Source organism: Centrocercus urophasianus, unplaced genomic scaffold (assembly GCF_019232065.1).
Source record: "Centrocercus urophasianus isolate 14NV4802_14NV808 unplaced genomic scaffold, USGS_Curo_1.0 seq_11, whole genome shotgun sequence".
Taxonomy (NCBI): domain Eukaryota; kingdom Metazoa; phylum Chordata; class Aves; order Galliformes; family Phasianidae; genus Centrocercus; species Centrocercus urophasianus.
Window position 1 is genome coordinate 19,444,158 of NW_024884253.1, and position 15,700 is coordinate 19,459,857.

The following is a 15,700-nucleotide window of genomic DNA, read 5'->3' on the forward strand; positions in this document are numbered from 1 at the left end:
GTGTAATGACCGCCGAGGAGCCACGCGCGACCCGCAACCTCCTGCGGCGGCCCCGAGGCCGTTACAAACCCCGCCCGCTGCCACGCGACGTCAGAGCCCCCTACACCGCACCCCGCCCTCCTCCCCCAGTGGCGGAAGGAGCCGCTGCCGCGCATGCGCCGGGCCGTCCCTTTCCGGCCGGCACGCGACCTTCTTTGCCCTCCCGCGCGCGCGCGCCCTCCCTCGCCTTCTCCCCGCGCGGACGGCCCCAGGCACGCGCGGGGCGGGGCGGGGCGCGACGCGGCGCACGCGCCCCACCGCTAAACCCCTCCTGCTCGACCCTCGCGCGTGCGCGTGGCGCTCGGCCGGCTCCCACCGCCCCACCCCCGCTGCGCACATGTGCTCCGCCGTCGGCGCGTGCGCTCTGCCGCTGAGCCCCCACCGCCCCCGGTGACGTCGCGAGGCGCAGGCGCCTTCCCTCTCGGCCTCTTCCCCCGCGGCCGCTGCGCGTGCGCGTGGGCCGGCGCCCCCCGCGGCCGCCCGCCTCCCCCCGCGGCGGCGCATGCGTCGTGCGCGCCGTCGGTGCGTGGCGTGCGGAGCGGTGGGGGCGGGTGGGGGCGGGGCGGGTATATATAGTGCGCGGCCGGGGCGGCGGCCTCCCCCTTGTCCCCCGGCCGCCGTCGGAGCTGTGTGCGCAGTGCGTGTGCTCCGGACACCCGGACACGCCGGCCCGGCCCCGCCGCACCATTTATTACTAAAAATACTAAAAAAGCCAAAAAAAATCAAAAAATCTTAAAAAAACCTTTTTAAAAAAAAATAAGCCTCCCTTCTTTCCACCTCCCGACGACCTCCTGCAACCGGCCGGTTTGATATAAAAGAACCCGGTGAAGCGAAGTCCCGGACCCGGCGCAGCCGAGAGGAGACACCGAGCAGCCCGCCCGACCCCGCCGCACCGCATCGCACCGCCAGGCCCGGCTCGGAGCGCCCGCCCCGCCGCTCCGCCGCCGCCCGCAGCCGTTAAGTTTCGAATCCGCCTCCGGAGATCCCCCGGCGCCGCCGTCGCCTCCCGCCGGCCGCTGCCCCGACGGAGCGCCCATCCGCCGCGGCCCCCTCGCCTCGCCAGCGCCTCCCCCTTGCCCTCCCGCGTCGGGAGACGGCGGCAGGATGAACCCCAGCGCCCCGAGCTACCCCATGGCCTCCCTCTACGTGGGGGACCTGCACCCCGACGTGACCGAGGCCATGCTCTACGAGAAGTTCAGCCCCGCCGGGCCCATCCTCTCCATCCGCGTCTGCAGGGACATGATCACCCGGCGCTCCCTCGGCTACGCCTACGTCAACTTCCAGCAGCCCGCCGACGGTGAGCGAGCGCCCGGCCCGGCCGCGGAGCCATGTTACCCCGCCCCCCACTTCCCTCCCCCCTCTCGCCCGGCCCGGCCGCCGCGTCCATTTTCCCCGGGCGCGGGGTGGGGCTCCGCCGGGCGGGGAGCGAGGCCGGGAAGTTGGTGCCGCCGCGCGGCCTGGGGCCGTCCGCGCCTCGTGGCGGGCGGGGGGGCGGCGCTGCCGGGAAGCGAAAGGGGAACGCGCGGGGCCCGGCGCGGCGGCCTCGGGGAGCGGCGGGGCCTCGAGGGGCGGGGTGCGGGGAGCGCCGCCGCGCCGGCCGCCCGTAACGGCCGTGGCTGCGGCACGAACGGGGCTGGGGCGGGGGAGGCGGCGGGAAGCGGGCGGCCCATCGGGTGCCGCGCGGCCCGGCCCCGGCGCAGGCCGGAGCGATGCGTCGGCGCTGTGGCGGCCCGTCACGTGTGGGAGCGGGGAGCTGCTCGGCCTCCCGGCCCTGCCGCATCCCGGCCCGCCCCGCCGCACGCTGACAACTGCTTGGCGCCTTGCTGCCTCTCCTGAACTCGCTCGTCGTGCGGTGCTCCCGTTTCTCTGAAGTTATATCAGTAAGGAAAGTTCCCGTCTCGCTCTGGACGTGTCTCTGCCAAGTTCAGCGTGCCAGGGCGTTCCTATAAAGGGCCACATCTGATCCATGTAAAGTTCTATGGAATCCAATTACAAGAGAGAATTTGGCCAGCTAGAGCACGCTCGCTTTCAAATACTGTCAACTAAACAGCTTTCCATTATTTGTGATTTTATTTTCAAGCATAATAGAGTGAGAGGTCTGAGTTACAAACTTTTCAGGCACTTGAATTGTCTGCCCGTCGGAATTGGCTTCAGCACGCAGCTGCCATCAGGGGTGGGACCTCTGATGCCCTGATGATATTGGGGTGGGAGGAGTGGAGTAAAAGTTACCCCCTTCCATGAAAGATTTCAGTTGTTTTCAGCTCTCTGACTTCATAGAGCTTTTCATCTGCCCAGACAGTGCTCAGAATCATGGAATCCGAATGCTTGCCCTGCTGCACGTTGCTTTTAGTCATTAGAAAGTTACGATGCAGGTCACTCAAAAAGAAAATGAGGGGTCAGCACAGTTCAGCACTGTGGTATGATAATGTCAGGGCAGAAGCTGAGGGTGTTCCACATGCTTTTCCTCCTCAGTAATGACAGCTCTGTAAAACAGGCCTCACCTTTGTGGTTAGCTGAACAGCCCCAAGCTTTGTGACTTATTTTATCATTTGTCGCATGTGGGAGTCAATGGAGCTTTTCACCTGAGCAGTGCTTGCAGACAGAATATGAGAGCAGACCTCTTATGAAAAGGCTGTTACTTCACATTTTTAGGTGATTTTCTAGCTTTGTGGTGGAGGTGTCCAAATCTTGCCCTCCATGTACCCCAACTACCTGGAGGCTCTTACTTAAGGTGCGCTGCAGTGATACCGTGATTATAGTTTTGCAGTGAGTTTAGAATTTGATGTTCTTGACAAATATCTAGAAAATGTCTGCTGGGCACACAACCCACTTTCTGAAGCCTTGAAATAGCAACTCTGAGGAGAAAAGGTTACTCCTGTCATCATACTGTTTTCCTTTTAATTCCATGCTTGCTGCCTTCTCCTGGTTTAGCCTAATTTTTAGCTACACTCCAGACTGTGCTCATTAAGCAGCTGGTAACTACTAGCTGGGGCTTAGGAAGGTGTTGGAAGGCGCATTTGAGTTAGCAGCTGTCTGAACTAGGGATCTCACAGCTCTTCCCCAAGCTCCTTAGGCTGATGACACACTTGTGAGGTATGCACGCATTTCACAGTTGTGACTTCTCTGAATTTGAGTCATTGTCCAGAGTAAAGCCCAGGAAACGTCATTTCATCACTGAACTATACCTATTTTTGAGCAGTTTCCCTTCAGTTTGTCAGTGGCTGCATTTCCAGAGCTTTATTATATTATTTTATAGCTATACTTGAGTAGATACAGTGCAGCTCAGTGCTGAGCATGTTTTCTGTGTGTTCGTGAAGTTACTCTGAAGTTGACCAGCCAGTTGCTGTGACTGAAGTGAGCCCTGACTCATTGCATAAAGCTGGGCAGCATCAGCAGAAGCGTAGTGTAGGTAGGTGTGTCTCATGTCACGAGTGAACTGCTGAATGGGATTGTCCCCTGCAAACCAGCACAGACTTCTGTGGCAGCCAGCTGAAATGCAAAGAAGCAAGCCAATTTTACTGCTTACAGATTTTGATGAGAGTAATTTATACCTGGTAAGTTGTGCAAAATATTCAAGTGATGTTTTAAAGTATGTGTTGGTGTGGCAGTGTGGTGCTGGTTAAGCAGAAGTCTTGACGTTCCTTGGCCATGTGCTCCAGAGAAAAGGAGGAGTGGAGTTGCCATGATGTCCTTGTTCTGGATAACTTGTATCAGGCTAAGATACAGCTTGCTGTTAGCGCAGAGCAGGCTGTTACAGGCGGGGAAGGACTCCCTTGCTTGGAATCAGATGTCTGGGTCTTTGGGAAATGTGTCTGGGAACGCACATTCTTGAGAAGTGTCAGGATTATTCTAGAAGCAATTAGCACAAATTGGAAAAGCCTATTTTCTAGTAAAAGCAAGTCCTGTTGCTACTTCTGGAAATAATGAGCTGTTTATTACTGGCACTTTTGCTGGTGTCGGCAGTAATAGTTCTAATGACTTCCAGGGCAAGGCCGGTGTTAGATGGTTCTTCTGCAGCATGTCCTGATGTCCACAGTTGATTTTGTTTATCGGGTTTTTTAGTAATTTAAAGTGCTCTGGTGCATTCCATTTCCCAAAATCAGTGACTTAGGCTGGCTTTTCCCTCCTGCTTTACTTGTAGTATCTTCATTGGTGTATAAAGATTGATGATGCTTACATTTCTGTCATTTTGGCTCTAAATCAATTATCTTGCTACAGTCATGTGAATATGGTAACAGTATCAATTGGCGTTTTTAACAATAAAACAGCTGTTTACCTGGTTATCCTTTACAGATGTCTTTCAGGAAATATAATCTTAAAATTCACTTGTAATCTGAAACATGGCAAGAAAGGCGATAACACAGTGTACCAGCTAACCAGAGGCTGATTGCAAGTTTTCTTGGCCATGGTGTTCAGTAACAAAGCCAGATACGTGAGCAGCACTTCATGGAAAAGAGAGATTGACAGTGTGGCTGGCCTTTGGTGCTTCTAAGAAAAGCAAATAACTGACACGGTTACAGTCTTTCTTTAAATTGATACAAGTTTATTCCAGTCTCGTTGACATCTCAGTGCTCTCCTATACGCAGATGGCAGTGAAATGAGTTGGTACAGATGGATATGACTTCAGGTGTATCTCAGAACTTTTTCCCATGTTCTTCCAGACAAGAACAAAAATTAAAAAGAGCTTGCGTAGGAGATGAGCTCTGCCGTAAATTAGAGCTGTTTCTTTCTTGCATAAATACCTTGTTGACTTAAATGATCACAGACGTGTGTCGTTGCTTTGAAAGGACGTAAGAAAACTGAGAATGTCTTGACAAGTTCCCTGCCTAAGTATACTGAGGCCTTAAATTCAGACTTTGAAAAGTTAGTTAAGGAGTTCCACTGGAAAAGCTGCTCCATTGGAGTAACAAAAGCTGGTTTATGCTACTGCATTGTGCTGTTTCAATGCTCGCTCCTTCTTTGACCTTGTGTGTATTTAATTGTGAGCTTTTAATGTATGTTTTTTGAGACTTTTCTAAGTTAAATACTGGTTTTACATCTCTCTGAACTGTCCCTGGCCTGGAAGTCCATCACAGATATTTTTGTTACTGAAATGCTGTGTGAAACAGTTGCTTGAACTGCACCTGGCAATGCAATTCTGTCAGTTTATGGGGATGTTGGTGACTTAGGCATTGCTGTGTTAATGCTGGCAAAAGGCCCAGTGTGGGCATATGTTGTACCCCCAGAAACATTTTTATTGGTATGATATACACGTGGTCTAGGGATGGTCAGCTGAATTTCACAGATGTTAAAACCTTTCCTCCTTTGGAAATGGGTCAGAATTGCCATTTGATTCATTTTCCTCCACGAAGGTCCCTCCTTTGCATAGCCGGGTACAGTCACTACTGCTACTGGGATTTCTTCTGTTTACCCAGCTGAACTGCGTGCCTTCCTTTTTCTTCAGTGCAGCCTTAGCAGAGGAGATACTTGCCAATTTTTACTTGCCTAAAAGAGAGGATTTTGTTTGCATTGAAAGTTTGGGTATGCATCTTGATGGCTGTGGTCCAGCTGAAGTTTTCTGAAGGATTGTATTCAAAATGCTTTTTTTGTGCTTATTTCAGTAACTTTAGTATTTCCCACTAATTCCATGGTTCTTTTCCAGCTGAACGAGCTTTGGATACTATGAATTTTGATGTCATTAAAGGCAAACCGGTGCGCATTATGTGGTCCCAGCGTGATCCATCTCTACGCAAAAGTGGCGTTGGAAACATCTTCATCAAAAACTTGGACAAATCAATTGATAACAAAGCTTTGTATGACACTTTTTCTGCTTTTGGAAACATCCTTTCTTGTAAGGTTAGTGACAAGTTATGGGTGCATTTAACGATTTGACATTAAAAAAAAGAATTCAAATTACGTGGGAAGCATTCCATGGTTATTACAACAAAGTTTTTCTTTAATAGGTGGTATGTGATGAAAATGGATCCAAGGGTTATGGATTTGTACATTTTGAGACACAGGAAGCTGCAGAAAGAGCTATTGAGAAAATGAATGGTATGCTGCTTAATGACCGCAAAGTGTAAGTACATAAATACGTTGTTGGAGATCAACAGACTGAATTCAAGTTACAGTAGGCACATATCTCAAAGCTTACTTAGAAAAGGCGAGTTGTTCTAAACACTTCTGTTCTAAAGAGGATTTAGAATTTGAGCACTAGGAATAGTAGGAGCTGCATTACCTACTTTAAGGCAGACTAAGTTCAGAAAACTCTTCCTAAAGAAGAAAAAAAGTTCTGTCAGTTCTCTTATGAGCCGATGCTCTGATGAAGATTTGGGAAATTTTTTTTATGACGCTACTGATCCCAGATGAAGTGTAGCCCATGGGGTATTCTGAACAATGATTTCTTTATAAATGTTTTGTGATAGGTGTGTTCTCCTTTTTTGAGTGAAGCTTGGAGCTCCCAAGCTACTCAATCTTGAACAGTAGTCTGATTATACAAAATGTTTTTATGAGTGTGTGTTAATAAATGCCTAGGGAACAGGAATAGGAAACAAAATTTAAGGAAGCAATATTTTGAAAACCATAGCTACTCTTATACTGTAGTGAAAAAACAGATTATTAGGTTATTGATCAGTGATAACTAGGTCGGACTTGCGGATGGCTGCCTTGCAGCTGAGTGATCATTATGGCATTTGGAATAATAATCAGAAATCAGCATTAGCCTTGTAATTTCTGTGTTAGAGGAGTTCTTTGTAGTGCAGAGTGTTCAGTCTCTGTTACGTTTTTGACCTTTAGTGTTCTCAGCCAATTCACAATGGTATTTGACTGCAGAGCAAGTTGCACTATTTATTTCTCCATGCCCTTTGAGTGAAGGAAAAAAAAAAAAAAACAACAAAACTTTGCTTTGACATAGGTTAGAAAGGTACATAAGGGTGTGAGGGAAGCTAGTTTGTATCCCCTGCTTAAAAGCTAGGTTGGCAAACAGTGAGTGGTTTTAAGGCTGCCACGTTTTCCGTGTGGCAGAGAGATTATGCTGGTATCTAGAATTTCAGTTTACCTAGCACTCTCTCCCATTGTCCACATCTCCTGATGTCAAAGGCTGTACAAGAGCGAGCAGTGTTGCCAATAACTTGAAAGCATTTTTGTTCGTAATTGCGATAAGTGCACCGATATGAAACAGATAGGGAAATTGGTTTTGATAGCTTTATCTTGAATATTTTATCTCGAGAATTTCATGCCTATAATGAATAATGAGAATGAGTGAGAATAAAATATGATGCGAGAGGATTAAAGTAATTTTTTAAATCTTTGTCTAATATACCTTTTCTGTTCTCCTGGAATCAGATTTGTTGGAAGGTTTAAATCCCGCAAGGAACGTGAGGCAGAGCTTGGAGCCAGAGCAAAGGAATTCACCAATGTTTACATCAAGAATTTTGGAGAAGACATGGATGATGAGAGACTTAAGGAACTCTTTGGCAAGTTTGGTAATGTCTTATGCTTTGAGTTTATATAAACACCGCTGAACTTCTGCTTAGTTTGTGTCTGTACAGTGCTCTGTAATAGGAACAATCAGATGGCTCTCTGCAGCTTTATTTAATAATTTAGTCCTTATTACACTTTGAATTTGAGCTAGTAATTAATACTCACTACAGAATTTTAAATAACTGGAATAGAATACAGTCCTCCTATCAGAGCTTTCTGATGATCTGAAAATATTGTGTAGTCTCTTTAATGGATTTTGCAAATGTTGAAGTTGTGAATAGAAATGTTTTCTGTTGTACGCATTGATGCTATGAGTTCACTACAGGATACGTAACAAATGAGTTTCCTGTTGCTTTTTCACTGATGTGCAGACTAACCTTTATTCAGAGTATCTGTGCTTTCCTTATTTAGTTGCACTGTGGTGACTTAAGAAATTGCAAGTAACTTCACCGTGAGCAAGCCATTCAGTTCTGTCTTGACCCTTGGTTATGTGCAGGGCAGAATTATTGTGGGAGTATATCTAGTAATGTATCTGAGGTGTTATTGTTGAATTAGGAAGTGGCAAACTTCCTTTATCCAGTCACAGATCCTTATACTGGTCTGTAGACCACATCTATTGTATCGTTTTTTTTCCTCTGTCTTGCTGGATTCCTGTGGATGTCATGTAAACCGAGACAGAGCCTTGTATATGAGATCCTGTAGCAGCCTTAAGTCGCATTCACAGGAAATTACTTTTTACTACTGACATATCTGTGGATGAAATGGTAGCAAATTTAGCTAATAGCTCTTGCAACTGAATTTGGATGGCAGTTTTACAAAGGTTCAGAACTGCTGAGCTGAGGTCCTTTTGCCAAAGCACGTAGAGCTAATAGAAGAGTCTCCTTTCCAGCCTTTCATACCTTTTTCAGAGTGTGGAAGCACTAGCACTTCAAATGTTATTTTTTCCATTAAAAATTACTGGATTCACTTTGAAGTTAAATTCCTATCCCATTATGATTGAAAATGCAGTACAAAAGATACTCAGCGTGGCAGGCATCAGCCATAAAGGCTACAGTTCAGCATCTGGGCAGATCAGCAGTTTTATCCTAATGGGTGGCATTTCTTAGATGCTGTCGTTGATGCAGGAATCTTTTGTGGTAAAAATGAAGAAATGAAATATTGAAATTTCTAAACAGTGTTCAAGAGATGAAGAGAACATATGCAACATAAAATATTTCATTGACATTTTAGGTCCTGCCTTAAGTGTGAAAGTTATGACTGATGAGAGTGGAAAATCCAAGGGCTTTGGCTTCGTTAGTTTTGAAAGACATGAAGATGCCCAAAAAGTAAGTTTTTGTACTTCATTGTAGGAATTCCGACTGAAAACCAAATAAGAAGTTTCAGTGAGTACATAGGAAATTTGTGAATTGATCAAGAGTTCTTATTTGCTCACGGGCACTGCAAAACCAGATATTTGCTTCCTAAATAACTGAACATAGTTTCTATCACTTAAAATGCTTTCTTATGAGCAAAAGGACTTCATTTGTGCAGCCTATTAAGATACTCTGAGAAGGCTGGAACTGATGTAAGATGAGACATTTTGAATAATGTGAGAACCTGTTGTAGCTAGGCTTGAAGATTTCAGTGAAATTCGGATTTCTTCATTGGTGCAACACACAAGCATGGTAAATTATTACATCTCTGCAAAACACAAATGAATCATTGGATCTAATTTGGTTGCACAAAACATTTGTGCAAGTGCAAGGCAGAAAGGATTGCTTTTTCAGACTACAGTACTGCAAAGTCAGCAGGAAGGCTATTAGTTTTATGAGTACGTTTGGCACAGCTTTAAGAAAATAGTCAGCCCTGTGATGTTGCTTTTACCTTGAAGAGTAACTTTGGAACAAGGATCCTATTAATTTGTGTATGTGTCTATAGCATGCCAGTATGCTGTGTGATTTAATTCTTTGGCAGCTGGTTGCTTTCTGTCAGTTTACTATGACAGGAAGGACATAGAATCGGGAGGAAAAACTCAGCCCAGAAGAGATAAAGGCAACAAATCAAGCTTGCTTTTCAACAGACGGTTTTGTAATTTGTTTGATTTGTTCGTAGTGCAAGAATCCATGCATGAGATGGAATAAGTACTGTCTTAAAAGTACATTTTTTTCAGTCTTGCATACATTCATAAGTGAATTGCTTCTCTTACAGTAGTCAAATGTGCACGTATGATGTTTTAAATAACATGGAATACAAATATCTCGGTAAATACGAAGCACTGCTAACCTCTTGTTTATTACTGAAGGCTGTAGATGAGATGAATGGAAAAGAGCTCAATGGGAAACAAATCTATGTTGGACGGGCTCAGAAAAAAGTGGAAAGACAGACGGAGCTGAAGCGTAAATTTGAGCAAATGAAGCAGGACAGGATCACCAGATACCAGGTTCCCTTTTAATTCAAGAGAACTTCATTTTTGTATTTATGTAGGTCATGTGCTTTCAAAACTAACTTGACTTTTTATTTTCTTAGGGTGTAAACCTTTATGTGAAAAATCTTGATGATGGAATTGATGATGAACGTCTTCGAAAAGAATTCTCCCCATTTGGTACAATCACTAGTGCAAAGGTAAAACTTACTGATTGGACTTGTGCTTTTATTGATGAGTGGAGAGGGAGAAATGAGAAATGTGACCCAGTCACCTGTTGTTCTTACTATTGTTATATAGTCATGAACACCTGTTGTCTTGATTTTTACGTATTTCAGGTTAAATACATGATGCCTTTCTTGACATAAACTGTGTACTCACGTTACTGAAGAAAAATTTTGTATTTTAGTGCATTTGTGTGCTCAGTTTTACCTCACTGAGGTTTTTATCTGTATTCACTAAAGAATTAGCTTGTCGTTAAATCACATTTCTTTTTAAAAATCCATTCAGTAAAACAAACCTGTGGTCTCACTTGCATAATAAGCTGAAAAAAGGAGCTTGTGTAAGTTGAATGGGGCCAGATGTAACTTTTTTTTTTTTGTCTTACTGACAGGTCATGATGGAAGGTGGACGCAGCAAAGGATTTGGGTTTGTCTGCTTTTCATCACCAGAAGAAGCCACCAAAGCTGTCACAGAGATGAATGGTAGAATTGTGGCTACTAAACCATTATACGTAGCTCTAGCCCAGCGTAAAGAAGAGCGCCAAGCTCATCTCACCAACCAGTATATGCAGAGAATGGCAAGTGTAAGAGCAGTCCCTAACCCAGTAATCAACCCCTACCAACCAGCACCTCCTTCAGGTTACTTCATGGCAGCTATCCCACAGGTATGTATAAAGCTGAGTAACCAAATGCTTAGTACTATATACGTAATTTGTTTAGATTTAAAAGTAAATAAAACAATTAGCATTGATTCATAATTTCAGCATTGTAATTTTGTAGCAGAAAGATGAGTCACTGCTCAGCACGCCCTCTGAAGATAACAGGGTAACATAATGTTTTTGCATCTGACAGACTCAGAACCGTGCTGCATACTATCCTACTAATCAACTTGCTCAACTTGCTAGACCTAGTCCTCGCTGGACTGCTCAGGGTGCCAGACCTCATCGTAAGTCTCTTCTTTGCTTTTCCAACAATGGTGATCAACTCGATAAGCCTTTACCTTTGAAATTTTAGATATGCTTTCCCCCATTCACTGTCTCAGTGTGTAACACAATACATCTTTCCTAAAACACAGCATTCCAAAACATGCCTGGTGCTATCCGCCCGGCAGCTCCCAGACCGCCATTTAGTACCATGAGACCGGCTTCTTCACAAGTACCACGAGTCATGTCAACGCAGCGTGTTGGTGAGTTTCACTTCTAATAACGTCTAAGAATAAAACCTCTTTTTAGTTTTGCTGATTCAGAATCTCTCCAACATTCAAAAGTTCTTCTCTAGCTCCTACTAGATTGGTAAGCTGGTCTCTCCTTTTGGTAGTTGTGTAGAGTACTATCCCAGCAAAGACTGAAAATCAGTTTTCTGCTGTGGTCCCCATCTCTTACTTCCTTTAGTGTGCGTTTCGATGGTGCTGTATGTCAGCTTCTGCCATTTCTTACAGTTGTCACCCTGGTGTTTAGAAGAAGCTGCATGTGAAAATTCTGAGATGATACAGTTTTAGCTCTTACTGTTGAGTAGCAGAACTATCATGTGTCCAGAACCTGCATGTCACTGAACGAAGCAGATCTAATTGTGTTGGAGTCTTAACTCCCTGATAACATCCAAAGCAGTGGGTTTTTTTTAGCCATGTGCTTCATGAAAGTGTCTTTTTTAGGATTGCTATTGACAGCAGGCACTCAGGAAATGAAACGTCCTTTGAGGTTAGAATGAAATTAAATCAATACTTAACCAAAAGTGAATGTTTTCTTGCATGTCTTTAAATAGCACGTAGGAAAAAGCAACTCATTAGTGGTTATGGCTATAAAGCGACAACCAGTGAACTTCTAGCTTTGAAGCTTCAATGTGACAATTGTGCTGAGATGAATCTGTAACGCAGTACCTGAATTAGGTGTTCCATTTTTTGATTGGTTAACTTTTGTACAGTGCATGCTAAATTAAAGATTGAATTGTTCACCGACTGAATTGTTATCTTTTCAGCTAATACATCAACACAAACAATGGGTCCACGTCCTGCAGCAGCAGCTACTGCAGCTACTCCTGCTGTACGCACAGTACCACAGTACAAATATGCTGCAGGTGTTCGCAATCCTCAGCAGCATCTTAATACACAGCCACAGGTTGCTATGCAGCAGGTATGTGATTTTAGGAACTGATCATGCTTTTGCTGGGTTTTCTGCAGATTAAGGGTGGAGGTGTGTATGATTAAGAGTTTCCTTTGTTTATCTAGAATTCAGGCTTTGCATTATGGCACCAGTAGAGTTTGGGGTTTTAAGTATGTTTCAAATTCACCTGGGATGGGATGCGATCCTGTGTTACTTTATATTTTCCAGTTTGATACCTTAACCTGAATTTTCCTTGTGATTGCTCCACAATGGAACGGTTGATGCTTATCTCCAGCATCGCTCAGTCTGAACCAGCTCTGTTTGATTAAATTGACTTGGATGTAATGTATTCCAGGTTTCTGACTGTGTAGGCATTGTTTATGCTGAGTTGTGTAACACAGGATATTTGAAGCTGCAACTAATTATAAGCTAGAATTTAATCTCTAAAGGGTGTAAAATTAATTTGCAGCCTGCTGTCCATGTGCAAGGTCAGGAACCCTTGACTGCTTCCATGTTGGCTTCTGCCCCTCCACAAGAACAAAAGCAGATGTTAGGTATGTACATGGTATCTTTATGACTTGTAGCAGAAGTATGCTGAGTACTCTATTACTAATCTTAACATACAGAATAAATGGTTTTTAGGGTGGAACAAGGAGACTTGCGTTGCTGTTTTTCCTTCAATCTAGGCTGTGCTCATCATCTGAGATTTCTCACTCCAGATGACGTTTTTTCTTTCTAGGTGAACGTCTATTTCCTCTTATTCAAAGCATGCACCCTACTCTGGCGGGTAAGATCACTGGTATGTTGTTGGAGATTGACAACTCTGAACTCCTTCACATGCTCGAGTCTCCTGAGTCTCTTCGTTCGAAGGTAGGTGGACTTCTGCCTCGTCATTTTCACACTGATTTAACAGGTGCTCTTGCTGGCACAGTGGAGTGGGCAAAGTGCAACAGAATGTGGCCCAGAATGTGAACTTCTAGTATCTTCTTTTGGTGGGTAGCAGTCATTTAACCTAGCATGAACTGAGACTGTGATGTTCTTTCCTTCTTGATGATGCAGGAATTGTTTGTATGTATACTTCAAACCAGTTTAACTTAAACAGAAATAAGCTTCCCTTTATTAATTTTTGATATTTTTTTTACTTACCAGGTTGATGAAGCTGTAGCCGTACTACAAGCCCACCAAGCTAAAGAAGCTGCTCAAAAGGCAGTTAATAACCCTACTGGGGTTCCAAGTGTTTAATAAGTAAGTTTTCTGAGTAATGAAGTATTGCAGGTTAATGAGGGCAGTAGTACCTTGTCCATGGCAGTGAGCTTCCAGGCAGTCTGTCACTTACAGCCACAGAAAGCAGCAGCAGCTGTGGTTGCAGTTGTAGAATAGTTTTGTGCTCCATTCTGTTCAGTTCAGCAGCTCTTGTTTAGCAAATGCTGCTGGCACTTCATCTCGTGTATTTAGCAAGAAAGGGAGCATTGTTTCTAACAGAAATTTAGCTGGTGCATGCCTGCAAAAATGAGCAGTTCTGTCAGACACTACTATTCGTACTGTTGTTCAGGAAGAACTTGAGTAAATTGTGAGAGTAAGCTTAAAATGATGCTTAACCCTATTTTTTTATGTATGAAATAGTCTATTTACACGATAATTTATTTACATGTACCAAAATTTAAAATCACAGTAATTAAAACTAAATTACAGATTTTCTCAATTTTATGTTTTAGTCGGTTTAGCTTTAATGTTAGTTAAAATGTTCTCTTGGTTATCTTCTGAGAGGTTAGTATCTGAATCTTGCATGACAGGAAGAAGCAAAAGGTGCTATTCTGCAGTTTCAAAAGGTAAAAAATGCTGTGGAGTTGAGGATGACGTAGGAGTGTATGCCCCATCTAGTCTGGTTGGGCTTTGTGTGCATGTGAGCTTCTCATGTTTACATCTAGTGGTAGAAGAGGACTGCTATTAAATTTGATTACTTAGCCTCCATTTTTCTTGGTGGTCTCCTTTCTACAGACATGAGATGCCCTTCTGGAGACAAAACAAGTCATGCTTTTCCCATGTTTGGTTTTTTTTTTTTTTTTTTGCTAGTGATACTTTCACACTGGAGATAACAAGTGCTGAATAGTTGTCTATGCTGAACTAAGAATGTTACTCCTTGTGCTCTATGATGCTTTATGGAATTTGAAAGTACTGTTACTAATTGTTAGAGCTTTTGATGTGCTGGCCTTGGAGATGACCTGCAATCAAGTTGTTACAGTAAGAACGGATTGTGCCTAGTCCAAGGCCAGGCTGTGCAGTGTGCTGCTCAGTTGTAGGCTGTTTTATCTTAACCAAGCATCACAGACTTGAGACGCTCTATTTCAGTATCTCTAAAAAGTGGGACACCTACCTCTCTGCAGTGCTTGTAAAGAATATTGGTGTGACTTATAGTCTGAAAGCCCATAGTGTTTTCAGGTACACAGTTGCAGAAAGCATGTCAGAAAGGAAGGGGCTGCTTTGATTTCAAATCCTCCTAACAGCACTGTTTTTGTTTTCAGGAAGATCCGGGAACTACAATCTAGAACTTCGCTTCACCGAAGAAAAAAAAAAAAAATTTAAACATGGAAAAACTATTAAATATTGAGAAAAACATTGCAAAATATAAAATGAATAAAAAAAGGAAAGGAAACTTTGAAGTCAATGTACAGAGCAATGCCGGGGCTAGTAAAACAAATGCTAGCCCTAGATTACTTATCGATTTAAAATTAAAAAAAAATAGTAAAATAAAAAATACAAATTAATGTTTTATAAACCCGGGGGAAAAGAATTTTCAGCACAGTACAAAAATTTAAAGCATTCCTTTCTTTAATTTTGTAATTCTTTACTGTGGAAAAGCTCAGAATATCACCACTGTTTTAGTTGACAGTGGGAATTGATAGCTGAGCAAAGAAACGTAATTTGGATTATAAAATTCTTCGTTTAATAAAAATTCCTTAAACACTGATTTAATTGTCATGGTTTTTTGTACGTTGTACTTCTGATGAGACCTGTCAGAATACCAAGTTAGAATCCAGCTTTTTTGTAGCATTATCTTATACCTGTTAAGCTTAGGCATTAAACAAAAAGAATAGTTAGACCACATCTAGGGTTTTAAAATCCCTAACCACACGGTGTCTGGGCTCTTGTCAGTGTCTGATTAGAAACAGCCCTTTAAATACTATACCTTTGTAGGTGTGAAATGTCATTATGAAAGGCTTGTGATGGGATTCTGTAGCACACCACAGCCCCATGTGGCACTTGCACACTCTGCTCTTACAGTGCTTGAAGGAAGGAGCAGTCTCCATATAGGTCAGCTGCTGTTCCTTTGGAGTTGACCCCAAACCTGCAAATAAACTTCACTGTGTCTGAGGTAGAGGTAGACTAGTATGGATAGATGTGAATGAGCGAGAATTGTCTGCAACAGTGTTGTATTTAAGGGATACAATTTCTGCAGAATTGCAGGCAGGGAGGTTAAT

The 15,700-nt window shown here is 43.8% G+C and overlaps 1 protein-coding gene across 1 annotated transcript; it reads left to right on the plus strand.

The window, feature by feature from the left end:
* Positions 1 to 1,104: 1,104 nt before the first annotated feature.
* On the plus strand, positions 1,105 to 15,189 carry PABPC1 (poly(A) binding protein cytoplasmic 1). The gene is made up of 15 exons (XM_042839906.1): positions 1,105 to 1,336; positions 5,681 to 5,874; positions 5,982 to 6,097; positions 7,363 to 7,502; positions 8,731 to 8,825; positions 9,782 to 9,919; positions 10,006 to 10,101; positions 10,515 to 10,787; positions 10,975 to 11,068; positions 11,198 to 11,308; positions 12,097 to 12,251; positions 12,691 to 12,775; positions 12,961 to 13,091; positions 13,371 to 13,466; positions 14,744 to 15,189. Exons 1-14 carry the CDS (start codon positions 1,144 to 1,146, stop codon positions 13,461 to 13,463), a joined length of 1,914 nt encoding a protein of 637 aa, XP_042695840.1. The 5' UTR covers positions 1,105 to 1,143; the 3' UTR covers positions 13,464 to 13,466; positions 14,744 to 15,189.
* Positions 15,190 to 15,700: the final 511 nt, after the last annotated feature.